Source organism: Pseudorasbora parva, chromosome 7 (assembly GCF_024679245.1).
Source record: "Pseudorasbora parva isolate DD20220531a chromosome 7, ASM2467924v1, whole genome shotgun sequence".
Taxonomy (NCBI): domain Eukaryota; kingdom Metazoa; phylum Chordata; class Actinopteri; order Cypriniformes; family Gobionidae; genus Pseudorasbora; species Pseudorasbora parva.
Window position 1 is genome coordinate 14,389,924 of NC_090178.1, and position 17,237 is coordinate 14,407,160.

Sequence of the window (17,237 nt, forward strand, 5' to 3'; positions counted from 1 at the left end):
GAGACTGATGCAGTTAAGTGAGGGGGAAATGGCAGCGGTCCAGCCTCTGTCGCACTCACACTGCATCACTGTCAGTGAGCAACAGCCAGTAGAACCTCCTGAAACAATGCAAACATGAACACATGCATACACACAAAGTCCATCTGGTCTTCAAGCTACACTGCTCCAGCTCATGCCAAAACATGTGGCAGACTGGCATGCTCTGTAGGGGGGAGAAAGAGGGAGAGTCTGTGGGGGTGCCAGGCGGCAGACAGAGGCCACAGCTCCAGGGCTGCAGCTGAGGTCCCATGGGCAAGAACACAGACTGATGGAGGGGGACAGGAGCTCCAAGGGGGCACGACAGTTTTGAGCTCCCTCAGGTTATTGCTTGCCCACCCCTCTTTCCCCTCCGTCTAATATGCCAAAGCCACAATAATGGGAACAGATGAGACTCGGGGGGGCTTTTATGTTCAACAGAGAGTACTAGAGGAATGTACAGTATTTTTTTTGTTACTTCATATTAAGCTATGTTTTATGTTAAGGGCCAGATTTACTAAACTGGGCAAATTAGAATTAGAGCACAAAACCAAAACAAAGCACTTGATGGGAGAGGAAAGTTCTGCCCGTGATCTACTGACGACGGCGCAATCGATCATTTCCATAATGAACAACCCAGTCTACCGGTTATGACAGTCATGGCTTTTTATGGCCATCAAATAATGCCACAAATACCAGTAAATTAATGTGAGTGCAAACCAAAGCTGATAAATCTGGCTCTAAATCCCTATAATGAGAAAAATTATGTTGGATTTACTTTGAAACATTTTCTCAGAAATTGATAGTAAATTTAACAAATAATTACAAAACGGCAAATAACACATTGAATTAAGCTAAGCATGACATAAATGGTATTCTTTTAATATGCATTTCATTAATATTTGATATATTTAGAACTTAGAATGTTTTTACAGTGCATTTCGTTAATCCTTTTTACATAATATATTACGTCCACATTAACATTTTAAAATTAATTTAATTTAGTTCAACTTAAAATAATAAAAAAGTTGTGACTTAAACCATACAATAACAATTAATAATTTAGATGAACTCGATTTACCTGAGTTACTATAACTTAATTTTTTAAGTTGTGTCAACTTAAAGAAGCGATGAAATAGAACAGCGACACATCTTTTCTTGCATATTGTAGGCTACATCTGAGTGTAAAAGATTAAAAAAGAGAAAATGTAGGTGGACACTTGGTTGGTTTGGTTGATGATTGGATGTTGATGTGGGTATTTCAACTTAAATAGTGGTGCTCTTTTTGATCAAATTATTTAGGTGAACGAATACTAATATGTTTTGGTTCACTAAAGTGTCCTTTTCTGCTTTAATGCCATTCAAGTGCAGGCTGTAAAAGGCAGATATTATTGGTTAGACCAGCTAAACAAACACGCCTGAACGAGTGAGTGAGACATCCTGTTTGACCAACTAAACGAGAGCAGATCCTGATGAAAGCGTTTCATTCGCTCGGTGGGAATGTGTTTCATTGGATTCATTCTGTCAAATCCCTCTCTCGTTCGCCTCATTCTAAAGTGTCTTTAATATAAAAGCTCATCACAGCATGTCCAAAGCTTGATGACCTGTCAATCCACCGCTGGTGGCATGGCAACAGATCTCCCAATGGGAAGGGGAATTAAACCTAATTGTGCCTGATTGGCTCCTGCCGACTCCTGATTAAGTAGCAACTCCTCTATTAGCATACTCGCGGGGGAAGGAGCTTCTTTAATGGCCTGTGAAGTCGGACATGGCAAGGATTGAACAGCCTACAGAAATATGCTCTCAAACAAAGGAGAGAAAAACCCTTAAACAAACACCAAACACTTGTTAATGAATCTAGTTGTGTACGGTTTTATTAGCAAATAATGCAGAGAATTTGGCACATTTTGGAATAATAAATCAATAGTAACACTGTAAAATTGCTCAAATTGCAATATGAAAGTTAAACAGCAAAAAGGACTGCTATTTTAATATATAATCTGATTGTTCTGTGTTTCATATACCAAACACACAAGACACTTGAACTTCTCCAGATCTGCTTTGGGATTAAGCTTAATAAGCATTTTACCATTTCATTTGGAAAAATGAAATAAACTTGTGAAATGTCAAATATACAATCTTTATGATAACCCAAGTTTACTTTGAAAAATAGTGACAAAAATATATACGACCCGTGCTGGCAAAATGAGTCGCAATGAGCACATTTTCAAGAATGAGTAATTGTTATTTTCACTCTTTATTAAAACACCTTCTAAAGGATGTATGATTTGCTGGAGTCAGGCAATAAATAACAGTTAAACCTATTTGAAGTTAATGTACATTTACATTTATGCATTTGGCAGACACTTTTATTAAAAGCAACTTGCATTGCATTCAAGGTACACGTTTTACATTACTGTCAGTTCTTGCCTTCCCTGGGAATCAAACCCATGACCTTGAGGTTGCAAGCGTCACACTCTACTGGTTGAGCTAGTTAATATTGAGAAGAATTGAGTTAAAGTTTTCTGAAGATTCCAAAACAAAATCATCCAACAATTATACCTTAAAATCCCTGGTTTAAGTATATGTACTTTATCAGTGTTATTCTTTGGAAAACTTTTACTTCACAACATTCCAAAACATAATATTGTACTTTTAACTGAAATACATTTCATATTGAATATAATGCACTACTTAATTACATTTTTTTTTAAATGAACTGCATACTTTTACTCAAGTAAAAGTAATTTAAAGTGTTAGTTGAGTATGTTTTACAAATAAAACAGTACTTACATAAATATTAAAGGTAAGAAAACAACAACTTTTATTTATGAAATGTAGTGCAGTAAAAAGTATGAAATTATATATTATGCTTTGGAATGCAGTGAAGTAAAAGTTTTCCAAAGAAAACACGGATGAAGTATATACTTAAACATTTACTTGAGTAGAAAGTAAAAATATCCACTACTGTCCGCCTCTATATTATATATATTAAAACATATCTCTGAAAGTAATAATAATAATATCAATGGTCTATTATTATTATTGTTATTATAATGAATATCATAATCAAGAGATTTTTACATTCAAGTTTTAATTCATACTGTAAAGTTCTGTTTTGCTGCATTTTATTTAAATACATTTTATTGTAAATTAATTGTTACATTTTAATTTGGTTACATTTTAAAGAATTAATCAATTGTTTTCCGATTAAAAACGGAATACACAGAATTTGGGGGATTTCATAAGGCCTCTGATGAGCACAAAATGCAGGCCAGACTCAAACCTGTGCTTCCCACATGAGCCCCACGGCTCATTGTATCTGTAGTATGTACCACTCGACCACTGTGCTTACAAGCATAGCGTGTGCACTTGTGTAAGAATGTGTTTCTTACCTGGTTTTCCAGTGACCAAGATGTTTTTAGCCACTCTGACTTTGTCCTCTGAGTTGCGAGCCCAGTCCACCATCCCCCTCCATCCCTTCATTGGGAAAGTGATATCTGCATTTCCCGCAACAGGCCGCTTGTGAATACTCAACACTGGAGGGAGAATCCAGAGGGAACAGTAAGCTGCATGGCAATACCAATATCCTGACTCACTGCACAGCGATCGCATCTCAACTAGAGAAAGTGTCATGCTGTCAGACGACGCCATATACGCCACCATACAAACTCTCTCAGCTCAAACTCTTTCGTTCTCTTGATCTCAGCCTTCTGCTGCCTTCTCATTTTGATTTATTCACGAAGCTCAAAAAATAAATATGTGAAATAAACGTTTAATTTGTATTATATGATTGAATGATTTATTATTGTACATTGAAAGTTATTGCATTCAATGTAATGGAGCAATTTACATACAAATGGTTTTAAGATTGATTTACTCAGACATTTGCTTTGCTTGTGTTTCATGACTTCCCAACTAACCAAACAATCAAGTAACCAACTAATTAATCTCAGCCTCAGAATTTGTGTTTACAAGACACTGGGCTGATATAATGACATGTTGGACATGACTTTTATTCCAACTAGCTCAATACAGTGACTGAGTTTCCCCCCCAGATTTTTATTGACAGAGACAGCAGAGAGGATTAAATACATTATTTTGAATGAGATTAACTAGTAGTGGAGTCCAAACTAGAACCTGGTTCTTATCACTAGAAGCGTTTCAATTGTGTTGTGTGTACACTGTAAAAAAATTTGGTTGTTTTTTGTTGGTTTAACTTAAAAAAGTAAGTAACCTGGTTGCCTTAAAATTTTGAGTTTATTGAAATTAAAAATTTGAGTTGATACAATGAAGGAAATTTGTTTAATAAATAGAAACTAAAATATTTTTGTATCTGAACCACATAAAAAATGTGATAAATCATGAAAATAGCACTATTTGGCATGCTTCACTGCATCATCAGAAATAAAACACACACAATTCCCCAATATGCTTACAACATCTTTTAATAATATTTTAATAAAGGTTGTCGAATCTCAAAAAATTGTCATTGTATTAACTCAAAATTTTAATTTCAATGAACTCAAAATTTTAAGGCAACCAAGGTAACTTTTTTCTAAATCATTTTATACAGAATATAACCGCTTTGCTTCAGTTCTGAAAAACCATCACCTTTTTTGTGTGAAGTAAAGATGAGACATTAAAGCCACAATCATTTTGCGCCGCTAGAGATCACTTATTCAAAAAAAAAAAAAAAGGCATAGCTTGATGATGCCTTGATTTCGTGGAGCTTTTATTAGTAAAACTTGTTTTAGAGCGTACCATGTATTGCCATGCCTAATATCGATCTAGCTTACAGCACTGTTTGATCATATTAGATACATTATTTGAGTGAAAGTTATATTATAATGCTACTCTGTGCGTTCACTCTGCAGCTACTGTGAGACACGTGTAGCCCACTGCAGTAAGCTAGATCGATATTAGGCATGGCAATACATGGTACACACTAGAAATCAAGAAAAAGAGTTTTAAAGGGGTACTTTAGCGCTGGAAACATGGATCTGTATTTAAACTGGGTCAGTAATATAGTAGAAATGTGAAATTATTTTTGAATTCGGTGCTTTCTAGACTGAGAAAAGACGGAAAATGTACTTTTGTCTCATGGGGATGAAAGACAACCATTCCCAGAATGCTTCGCTTCCCTACAAGGACACTCCCAAAGCCACCGCTACTGGATCAATTTCCCACCGCGTTCATTTTCATAAAATCCGTTCAGTTAGAGAACAGACACTACAATTAAAAACTGAACGTGTCTTTTCAATATGATGTGATTTTAGTCGCCGAGCGAGTGTCACGGCACAAATGCAGCAGGAGTCAGATTACATTAATTGTGATAAATGAGCTGAATGAGCTCTCATGATGAGAGCTGAGGTAAATAGCGCCCTCCGCTGGCTGTAGTCTTTAGCCTCTGGCCAAAAATTCCTCCAATGACACAAATTGATGATATTTCATTCGAATATACGATCATTAGAATAATACTCCAAGGTTTCTACTAATACAAAGCCATATGCTAATCGGTAAAGTAACCCTTTAAACAATAAGACTAACTGTGCTGGGATATTTAACAAATGTCTAATAAAATACCTGTCTAATAAAACACACAGTATATTATAGTGTCTTTGGTATTTTCATGGTTTCTACAAAATAAAACCAGGGTTTTAACGCGGGTACGATTAATAGGCGTCGCATGGACACGATCTGTGTCCTGGTTAAAATAGCTTATTTCTCTGGATTTTAACATTCTTGGAAACATTAGAGATAATGTAAGTACACAAGTCAACAAAATAGATAGTTCTAGTGGTTTTTGGATATTTTAATCTGAAAATCTTACATATTGTGCCTTAATTGTTTTGTGAATAAGAGCAAAAATATTTGAACTTGCCCTCCCACACTAAAACCAAGCCTCAATGTGTGCTAACTGTTACTAACTATCTCTCATGATGCAGTTCTATTTTCAGTCTGTTGATGAATGTGTGCTGTTATGTATAGATGTCTTATAGCTGTGTGTGGGACTCATAGGTCATTGCTGTAGGACAGGTTTTGTCACTATGGGAGAATCAGAGCTCATATGCGGCTCAGTGATTCAGAGGTAAACAGAACCTAATACCGCCCCTCACACCCCCTTTTAAACTCTTCCAGCTGCGGCCCACAACGTATGACCATGGCGGTTCATCTTTCCTCTGTTCCTGCGAACCTGGGTGCTGAGTAAACCAGAGTCTTCCTTGTGCAGGAGAGATGTGCGTGGTTTAGAGTGTGATTTGAAAGCTACAGAAATGCCTAGAGCTACATATGTATCATGTTTTACTGCTTTAAGATGAGAGTGAAACTGTAGAGTTCAGTGTATGTCATTATACTGTTGGGGGATGTCAATTGGTCATCTATTACAGTACCATAAAAAGCCTATAGTGATGTGAAAAAACATTATATATGGCTTTAGATGGATCCCAAGAGGGATAACATATTTGGGTATCAGGATAAGCACGTAGTTAGAAGAGATTCCTATGTAAAATTTGACACCACTTTTACAAAACATAAGAAATAACCTGGACAAATGGTGAAAAATGATGGTAACTTTATAGGGGAAGGTAAATATAATTAAGTTGGTGTTCTCGCCTTAGCTTAATTACATGCTTATGATGCTTCCACTTACAACACCACTGTTTCCTATGTAATGGCAAAGGCCCAGGATAAAGCTGAACAAATTATGCACCTCTCGGGATAATCTCTCAGCTCTATCAGGTATCTTTTGAAATGGCCAAATTGGCCAAACTTTGGAACAATAATAATCAATTAGATTGGGTTACTATTGAGAAAACTCTGTCTTGGCCATACAGCCCTTTTGAACATTTGTCTCAATGTTTAGACATAAACACAAATCTATCATGGGGCATTCCAGAGAGGTACAGGCTAAGGTTCAAGATGCAAAAAATATCACAATGTAAACGACCATACTCTTCCCTATTGCATAATTATGCTATTTGTATTGGGGAATCACTTATGTACTGGAAGTAAGGGCATATGAATGGCTTGTGCACTGTGGTAGACTTATTTGAACAGGGTGTATTTTTTGTCTTATAATAACCTTGCACAGAAGTATAATCTAAAGGGGAAAGAACATTTCTGGAAATACATACACATTAGAAAGTATGTTTCTACAAAAATCCAGTACACGGACAGAAACCATATCTTGGACTTCCTAACACTGCCGCATTTCCAAAAAAAAAAAAAAAGCCTCTGTATTCTACAGGATGACCAACCATGGGCTCAGCAATGACTGTACAAATTTAAAGACAGTATTGGAAAAAGACACTGGGGCTGTAATTGGGGATGAAGAATGGAAAAGAAATGTGTCAAATACAGGTAATTATGAATATAATTTTTCCACAGTACAAAATCATACACAGGTTCTATCTGACACCTCTTAGACTTTATAGAATGGGTCTGACAAATAAAGTTTGTTGGAAATGTCATAAGGACAGAGGTACTTTTATTCACTGTATCTGGGAGTGTCCACTTATTCTACCTTTATGGCAACAAATTGTAACTATTTTGCACAAATGGCTTGGAACAACAAATCCACTATTACCAAAATGATGTCTATTGGGAGACAGGGAACAGATGCCAAATATTTTTGGGTCAACATAATGACAAAGACACAAACTACATAATAAAAAAGAGCATGTGTCCCTGTGTGTATCCCTGCCTGGGGAGATCTTTGGTATTATGTGACGTTATCTGTCCATGTGACACAATAACTTTGACTTCTTAATTTGTTGCACTACTTAGATGCAAGATCATGTAATTATTTATTTACAGTATATTTATTTTTCATATTTTTCTCTCTGTTGCTTTTCCCTCATTTTGTATTCTGTTTATTTATTTTTTGTTAATTACTGTACAACCACGGTCTATATTTTGGCCTTATATGTAGCATTTGTATATATCTATGATTTTGTCATATACCGGATAAAAGCGATAAAAACTTGAATTATAAAAAACAAAAACAATTTTTTTTTAAAGACATTTCCACAGTATTGGACACGCATCTAATAATGAATTACTTTACATTATAATTAACCTCATGCAAATCTCCAGTTCTTTCTTGGGTTTGTGGCTGCAACTTCTAGGCAACCTGCCCAAATATTCAACCCTCAAAGTACATAAGCATCATCCTCTGACATTATTGCAGGGGTGTAAACCGAGCTAAATGTCAGCGGAAACTGACCCAGATTGTCGGTGACCTCATAAGTGTCCTGGAAGTCCTTCATGCGGAGGCTGATGACGTCCACAAAGTCTTCCACTAGACGAAAAAGCTCCTTAATATTGGGCCCCAGCTGCCAGAAAGAAAAACAGAGCTGAATGTTAATTCACATATGTGATTCTATAAGTGCATTTTAAATATTTTTGCTAAGATAACATGATAATCATACAGTTTTGCCACTACACAAGCTTAATGATATCCTTCCTTCGGAACGAAAACTGAAGCTCGCGTTAAGACATAAATTGTAAACTAACTAATGATCTAACTAAACAGCAGGAGACAAACAGCTGAAAGAAAGATGTGCAGTGAAGAAAAGAGAATTAGCCAATTAATCACCTTTAGAACCAGCTGAAACTCGCATAGTTACTAAGTGAAAGAGAGTGAGACGATACCAACATTAAAGACTGAATGAGTGTATGACGAATGAGTTAGTAGAAAAATAAATGAATGAATGGATGGATGGATGGATGGATGGATGGATGAATGAATGAATGAATGAATGAATGAATGAATGAATGAATGAATGAATGAATGAATGAATGAATGACATGACATAAATGTAAAGAAAGAGAAAAGAAAGTGAAGGCTGACTCACCAGTTGTGCTTCCCCCCACCTTTCTCTGTTTTCCTCCATCAGTAAGTTACTCACTGACTGCACAAAATTCTGTGAACAAGACCACATGAAAATTAAATTCATGGGCAGTCTAGCTCAAAATGGCCCATTATTTGAAAATAAGCAAATAACTTTCCACTAACCCTCATGTCTGCATTACTGGGGCTGTAGTAGGACCTCCTAAATATCTCTGTCATGTTTTTCAGTACATCTATGATAGCCAGAAGATCTCCACTGTAGCTTGTTCCATCACTGGACGTCACCCTCAGCTTGGTCATGACTTCCGAGACCCCGTCTCCCACAAGGCCTCTTTGAGCTTTGGAAAGGTGATCTCGAGTCTGGAGAAGGTACAAAACCAACCTTAGCTTTGGAGACACTTTTGGTGTTAAAGGGATACTCCATCGCATTTTCATATTAAACTATGTTATTCCCTTAACTAAGACGAGTTAATACATACCTCTCTCATCTCAGTGCGTGCTCTTAATCGTTCTGATGCGCGGTGACATTCTGATAGCATTTAGCTTAGCCCACTAAGCCCAGTTCATTCACTATGGTGGAGATGTGAGGGAGGATTTTTCAGGCGTGACTTTTTACTGCGCCGAGTCGAAGTACTCTCAGAAGTGCTATTCCGCCACACATTATAGTTCTCCTTTTTAACCCACTAAGAAAAGCGCCACGTTTTATTTTGTGTCACCATACTAGGTCGTTCAACTATCCGTGTAACCGTGTATTTAAATAGTCTGTGTATTTAAATAGGAAAAAGGTATTAAAAGGTGGAGGTGTTTGGTCGCTTCTAACTTGATCTCTGTTTGGTACCATAGTGAATGAACTGGGCTTAGTGGGCTAAGCTAAATGCTATCAGAATGTCACCGCGCGACAGAGCGATTAAATGCACGCACTGAGATGAGAGAGGTATGTATCAACTCGTCTTAGTTAAGGGAATAACATAGTTTAATATGAAAAAGCGGTGGAGTAACCCTTTAAAACGGCTAGGGTTTAGTTTGGAGATCGCCTACCAGCGTTTGGATACTTCTGTAATCATTTGAGACACACTTCATGTACGTTGGGTCCTCCCAGTACGCAACACCCTCATCATTCAGCGAACATCGCCGAAGAATTAGTCCTGCATCACAGAAGTGGGTCACCGTTACCAGATCTCGAACAAGAATTGGTTAAAAAAAGTATGCTACATGTTTTTTTTTTTCTTGTTTCCTTTTTTAAACCAAGCTCCTGGAGCTGTCCACGGTGCTGAACATGTCTGACTACAACATTAAGGGATGGTTTAGAAAGCTATTCCATTATTTGTGTTTGCATGAGTCATGTCTTACCTACAGCATTTGGAGGGCAGCGGACAGCCGCCGTGTCCCCTGAAGGTGTTTTCTTCCATACTACGTTGGAGAAATTCTCCTCGTCACAAATCTCATGTGGCTCTGCATAAAACCACAGAAGTCAGAAAAGACAAAATACCCCAATCAATGCCACAAAAACGTGAGGGTTTTCAATTGTGATCAAAACAAATAAACAAGTTACAGCAATAGAACTTAATTTTTCCTTAAAAAAATATTTATACAAAATAATTTTTATAACCGTTATTTCACAATTACGGTTAACGGTGTGTGTGTGTGTGTGTGTGTGTGTGTGTGTGTGTGTGTGTGTGGAAATAAAGTTTTTACAATTGCAACATTTTAAATTACATTAAAAAAAAAAAAAAAAAATATATATATATATATATATATATATATATATATATATATATATTATATCAATAATCACAGCAAAAAAATAATAATAATTACTAGCCCAACCAATTTAAGTAAAGGGTTCTGCATTTTATTGAAGACCTAACACTCAGTAATGTAGTAATGTAACTCAGTATTGTGAAAGCCACATCAAAAAACCCAATTGACACTTTTTTATTTCGCAATTCTGACTTTTCTCTCAGAATTGCATGATACAAAGTCACAATTGCGCATTATAAAGTCAGAATTGTGTGATATAGAGTCGCAATTGCAAGTTGATATCTTGCAATTCTGACTTTATAAGACGCAATTGTAAGATATAAAGTCGGAATTGAGTTTATATCTCACAATTTTTAATTATAAGAATTGCTATAAAGTCAGAATTGTATGATATAAACTTGCAATTTGGACTTTTGTATCACAAAATCATGACTTTATAACTCGCAATTCTGACTTTATATCTCACAGTTCCGACTTTATAGCTTGCAATTCTGACCTTATAACTCGCAATTCTGACTTTATAGCACAATTTCAACTTTATATCTTGCCAATTGTGAGATAAAAAGTTAAAATTGTAAAGTTTGGTGATGCCGCGAATCTGCATCGTCACTTGAGCGTAACCCTGGTAGACAATGATTCAAAATATATACCAGTTGTCAAATTTTTATAGTTTTATTTTCAATGAATTTTTGGGTACAGCCACGTGATCGTCTCACCTGGACATCTCTTCTCATTGCAAGATTTAACTTCCTCTCTGTCCCCTGGGCATGGCTCCCCTTCAAAAAAGGGCCCATAACACACCCTTTGTCTCTGCTGGCTTCCTCCACCACATGTTTTGGTACAACCAGCCCAAGAGCTCCAGAGCTGCCACTGGCCATCCACAGGACACTCTTTGAGGAAGCAGTCACGTGTCTGACGCCACTCGCCCTGACACTCTAGGCCCCCATATGAGGGCCCGTTACATTCTCGAGTGCGCTGCATTGTTCCATTCGAACAGGATAAGGAACAGGAACTCCAGCTGGACCACTCATTCCACACTCCATCCACTACAGAAGAAATGACATGAACTTAGAAGGCAAAAAGTACGAATATTCTGAATGTAGAGGATACAAAGCAACATTAGAGAGACAAAAGAGAGGGATTGAAATTGGAGCATGATAAGGTGACATTATTAAATGATATATTGCAGGGGAAAGGAAGCTTGGGTTGCCAAACTCTAGTTGAATTCCCAGTGATTTAAAGCCTCACTTAATCACCATCATTTGCTGTGAACTTCACAATGGTTCCTTTCAATCTCAGTGCCTCACATTAGGCTTTAATTGTGCTCCTTGATGGAAGTCATTAAATCTGTATGAGACAGTCTGTATTTAAAGACCCAAAGATCACCTGGGCATACAGCAATGTTGCAGAATTTGGTCTGTTTCTCCGGACCCTCACAGGGGTTTCCTCCGAACTGCGGCGGCTTGCAGGAGCGAGTGCGGTCCCTGTAGCCGCGGCCGCACGTTGAAGAACACAAGCTCCATGGAGACCACTCGTCCCATGCCCCGTGCACTGCAATCAGAGCGGCTAGGGTATGATTTATAGAGAGAAAAACGCACCTCGACAACACACACACATGCACAAGAGGAAAACGAAAGAGGGGTTCACACTGACAACAATCTGCAGCAATTTTAATTCATTTCTTTTCAATGGGAGTTGCCAATTTCCCGATGTCATGAGTGACCGTCTGGGGTGAGAAAAATTCGAGAAATGTTTTATGAGAGGCGACGTAATGGGGTGAGTACCAATAGGAGTGAAGACATTGGAGCACAATGAGCAGTATGCATTGATCATTGTACATCTTGTTCATGATATGATGTATGGTCGCAATTGTATAAACATTTTCCATTTTTAGCAGTAAGAAACCTGATTACCTATCCAAACAGAAGAACACATTATTATTTATTTATTTTTTACCAGCAATACATCACATTTTTGGAAGCTATGCTGTGAAGCTATATCCCTTTACATTGTCAACCAATAAAAGGAATTCCAACTAAAAGACTACAAAATGGTTCAATAGTATTTCTATGTACTGGAGAAACTGCAACACGCAACATGGCGGCTCTAGTAATGGAAGTCCCGCCTTCTAAATAAAAGCACCATTTAGCAGGTGGGAAGGACATCATGTCATTGCAGCAGTTAGACACTCCAGTTCCCATAGTATCCTAAAACTCATATTTAGGACTGCACATGTGTTTTGGTTAGAGGTAGCGCTAGACAATCAGAAATATATTACACTAGACATTATTTGAGCATAAGAACTGGAGGCATTGCATGGATGGAGGCATTGCAAAAATGACTTCCGTTTCAAAGGGACTTTGCTACTATAGCAACAAAAAATGCAGCACAAAACAGCTGTCAGTGTGAACAGAGAATTACAGGGAGTATAAAACACATGGAACTCTTAGCGTTCAAAGACCACTCCAATTTTCGGCTGTAAGTTCTGATGTTAAAGAGTAAATAAAACATTTTTTCTGCATAAAATGATTAGGACTTAAAACAGCATTGTGCTTGGCTAGACATGTGTTTTTAACTGAATAACATGTTCGTGTGTGCCCCGGAGATGCTGAAATGGTGGAATGAAAAGAGATTGAGAGAGACCAGCCTACATGCAGTGGGAACTATAGGGACTTAGCTGACAATGCTGGACTTAAACCCATTACCATCTTACCACGGCTCTCCAGGATCCAGGGTTGAGAGGGGAGTAGCCGTACATGGAAGCCCAGGAAGAGTTCGCTTCAGATGGGCAGCGACTGGAAGGTGAGTGGCAAAGCTAATGGACCCCGTTGGAGGTGGGACAGGCGATGGGAGGTGGATGAGGAAGATGGTGGGGGTGAGGAGAGGCCTGAGGTGGGCTGTGCTTACCTGGACACACAGCGGTGTTATTGCAGGGTCTCTGTTCGCGCAGCGGCCCGCTGCACTGCGTGCTGTACGACACGGAGACGCAGAAGCGCGTGCGGCTCTGCCAGCCCTCACCGCACGTGGCCGAACACACGCTCCACGCAGACCACTCCTCACCCGACGGAGGATCCACTGAGAGGGACGGGGATGGGATGGGGTAAGGTGCGGAGGAAAGGGTAGGAAAAGGGCCAAAACTAATTAGCATGCAGGATTAGCCACCTCGTCTAACAGCGGAGGCTTAAATCATTTCATCGCTGATTCCATATCCTCAGAATTTACCCGTAATAGAAGTTCATGCTTTCAGTTTTAGGATATGTAAGTCAGCCATCTATACAAGGATTTCACAAGGCCGTTCAATATATCAGACTTTAATATCTGCGCAACTGGGAAAGCCGAGGAATCATGTTGTAATCCCAAAGGAATGGGAAGATATTAATGTCCAATAGGAAACGCTTAGCTGCCCTGACATTCCAATTGATAAGGATAGGAAGACGTAGGCTATCATAACCATCCAATGGAACGAAATGGAGAATCAAGAATGTCCAATAGAATGATATTGAATGTTAAAATGAAAACTGATAAGGAGAGAAAGATTTAACCTATAGTTCTAACAACATTAGGGGCATTACACTTTCTAGTTTCCATACCCTTCATAGGCATAATTAACAATACGCATTTACAATAGTTGTTACCATCTCCTTCCAAATATAACAATTGTAATACCATGCACAACATTTTTAAACATAATATCTGATTAATTACAAGAAAAGCTAACTTTTAGAAACATTCATAGACATAGAAGAAAAAGACCTTCATTTTGTGGAGACTCGTATTGGTGCTAACTGTAAATATAATAGAAACATTCATGCAGTACACACAAAGAAAACACCAAATAAAAGGGGTTACATCATATTAGAAGCCCAATGTTTCTTTTATTTTAAAGCATGCAAATCAAGCATCACCACCCCCTTGTTCTTGTTTGTTTCATAATATGGGGTTACGACCCTTTCAAAACTCATTTAGCTTCCTTGCAAGCAATGGTGTCCATGATTCATGGGTATCATGATGTTCTGCCATGAACCATGCCGTAATACACATGACAAAGACAAACAAAACTTAAATCAGACGGACAGGAGCATAAAAAAACAAGGCCATAGCCACATACGCATCCAGTCTACTCCCCTGAATGTGAACTAGTGAGTGAAACGGTTGCAAGTGTGTGTGTGTGTGTGTGTGTGTGTGTGTGTGTGTGTGTGTGTGTGTGTGTGTGACCCCAAGCTGAAGAGGAGGCTGATGCCACCTGTCTTCTTACCTGTTTGGGAAGACTGCTGTCCACTGCGGGTCTTATCAGAGTCCTCTCGTTTACGGCTGTCCACCGAGCGCAGGGATTGGCTACGAGTGCCAAGTCTGCCTTTGCCTGCAGGATGGGGTGGGGTTAGCAACTACAGTCGACTGTGCTGTGCGACCTGAACATCTAGACCAGCATCAGCCATGCTTGGGATTTTGTGTGAAGTCTAAGGTAAGGCTACATATAGCTGAGAAGCGGACCCGTGTTCGGTTCGATGCTCTCCATGCGAACGCGAGACTCTGAGAGTTCGGACACTTCTGAGTTTGCGTGACCTCGAAACGTGTGATCTTAACATCGAAAAGTGTGCTGAAAGAGGGCAAGATGGAGCGAGCAGTGGATGGCTGATGAAAAAATAAGCAGACCATGCGGAACAGAGACACAGACAATCGAGGTAAAGACATCTGCAGCCGATGGCCTTGACCATGGAGTGGGTTATTTACTCATGGCCTCCATCCAAACTGGGTGAAGATCTACTCACTACAGTCACATTCACACTGACTTGGTCTGTGACGCCCTTACCAAGCATGGCCTCTTGCATTCCTTTGTATTTCACTGGACTTAAACCCTTGCCTTTAGAGGAATACTGCCTGTAGCCTATGGGTCCAATGAAAAGCACACAAAAAAGCTCATTCTACCATCGGCCTATTATTGCATTATCGTTATTGCTCTTTCATTATGTCACACAGGAAGCAGAACATCTGTTTTTTTTACAGTGAAATGTGAACAATGAGGTGTCAGATAGTGATAGAGAGAGAACGTGTCACATGCCTACTCGTATGAGTGTAGAACTTACCAATGCACGGCTGAGCGTTGCAGGGACGACCTTCTTCCAAAACGCCCTCGCACAGGTACGCCTCCTCGGGAGGTGACTGACAGGTGCGTGTGCGTGTCTGGACTCCGCCCCCACATTCACTGCTGCACTCCGCCCAGTTGGCCCACCGACTCCAGCCACCTGCATTAAACCCACAATGAACAATGCGTGTGAGCGTAATTCCCAAGAAAAAGCCATTTCTTAATAAATTTCCATGACACAAATTAAATTTCCATCCCTGCTAAGCAATAATGTTCTGATTTCGTAATCCATTATGATGGCACTAAGATGTAGAAATGGACCCATAAATACCAGTAGGATATGAGTCCCTGTGTTCTGCTCCCTCATGAATGTTTAATAGCAGACATTGCTGCCTGTCTGATCCCGGAGGCCCCGACAAATATGTATTAATCTGCATGAATAGAACATGAAGCTGGACCATGTCCAACTGCAGACATTTTTAATTACTCACAAATCAATTGTACGGGGGAGGGTACGTAATTCTACACTCAGCGCAGCTCTGCCAGGAAATTGGGAACTGAAATGAAAGTGAGAAAGAATCAGATACAGCCCATGTTTGAAATGTCCTTGTGGATTTTAGCATGTATTATATGGGGAGGGTCCATATGCAGACAATGTAAAAATCAGTTAACCCTTTGAAACCAAACGTGTCGTCGCCGACACCGCCAACCAAGCTGTATTCAAGTTACTGTAACTCTTGAACCCTCATAATTCTACAGTCGAAAAAAAAACAAAATATGTGAAAATGCCTTTAGCTTCAGGTTCTAAAGGGTTAATGGGGTCAGTGTGTATGTCGAAGTAATACAATAAGAAATCTAGTTAAAAAAGGACAACAAAATCTAGGTTCAAAAATGCTAAAAATGTAATCAAATGAAGTTTCATATTTTTGACAAACATTAGGAGCATTTTAAAAACAAATAATAATAATGTCATATGAAATACATTAAATACATTTTACACCACCATTATGTCTACGTTTATTTTAAGAATGTATAGCCTTGATATAATTTAGAAGAATATTCATTTAATTTATTTTTTAGTAAGATTTATACCCTTTTATTTTTTTTTACCCTTTTACTAGAAAAAACAACAACATGTACATACATTTTTATTTAAACCCCAACCAATTTTAAGTATTAAAATTCAAGTTACATAGAATAGTGGCCAAAAGTGATGTCCAGTCTATTGATGTCCATTTTTCCTTTATTAAAAATGTGTTATTTTGCATATTGCACAGTTGTGTAGCAATGAAATGCTGACATATTTTTTTTGACCAGGCTGTCATACAACAAAATGATGAACACAAAACAAGAGAGAACCAGTGAGCTTTTTGTTTTTCTATGATTTATTTATTTTGCATATGTAGTAAAATAAAACATGTAGCTGTAGTTTTGCCAAATGGTTTTGTCAAATAAATACCTTAAAAATATTAGAGGTTGTGTTCTTCCCTCATATTTAATAATAAAAATTAAAAATAATCCTCC

General features: G+C 38.3%; 1 protein-coding gene across 7 annotated transcripts in view; it reads right to left on the reverse strand.

Moving 5' to 3' along the window:
• The window catches only part of adgrb1a (adhesion G protein-coupled receptor B1a), a 116,765-nt gene that overhangs the window by 52,597 nt on the left and 46,931 nt on the right, over nucleotides 1-17,237 (reverse strand). For 2 of the 7 annotated variants that reach the window (XM_067448263.1, XM_067448259.1), the window contains exons 3-14: nucleotides 15,715-15,873; nucleotides 15,441-15,515; nucleotides 14,886-14,990; nucleotides 13,538-13,705; nucleotides 12,017-12,181; nucleotides 11,347-11,676; nucleotides 10,220-10,321; nucleotides 9,908-10,014; nucleotides 9,035-9,229; nucleotides 8,874-8,942; nucleotides 8,243-8,351; nucleotides 3,411-3,554 (exon numbers count right to left, since the gene is read on the reverse strand). In XM_067448263.1, coding sequence (XP_067304364.1) covers nucleotides 3,411-3,554; nucleotides 8,243-8,351; nucleotides 8,874-8,942; nucleotides 9,035-9,229; nucleotides 9,908-10,014; nucleotides 10,220-10,321; nucleotides 11,347-11,676; nucleotides 12,017-12,181; nucleotides 13,538-13,705; nucleotides 14,886-14,990; nucleotides 15,441-15,515; nucleotides 15,715-15,873 — 1,728 coding nt within the window. Of the gene's footprint in view, nucleotides 1-3,410; nucleotides 3,555-8,242; nucleotides 8,352-8,873; nucleotides 8,943-9,034; nucleotides 9,230-9,907; nucleotides 10,015-10,219; nucleotides 10,322-11,346; nucleotides 11,677-12,016; nucleotides 12,197-13,537; nucleotides 13,706-14,885; nucleotides 14,991-15,440; nucleotides 15,516-15,714; nucleotides 15,874-17,237 lie in introns of all 7 variants that reach the window. The other 5 variants (XM_067448262.1, XM_067448258.1, XM_067448261.1 and 2 more) reach the window with 3 other exon arrangements.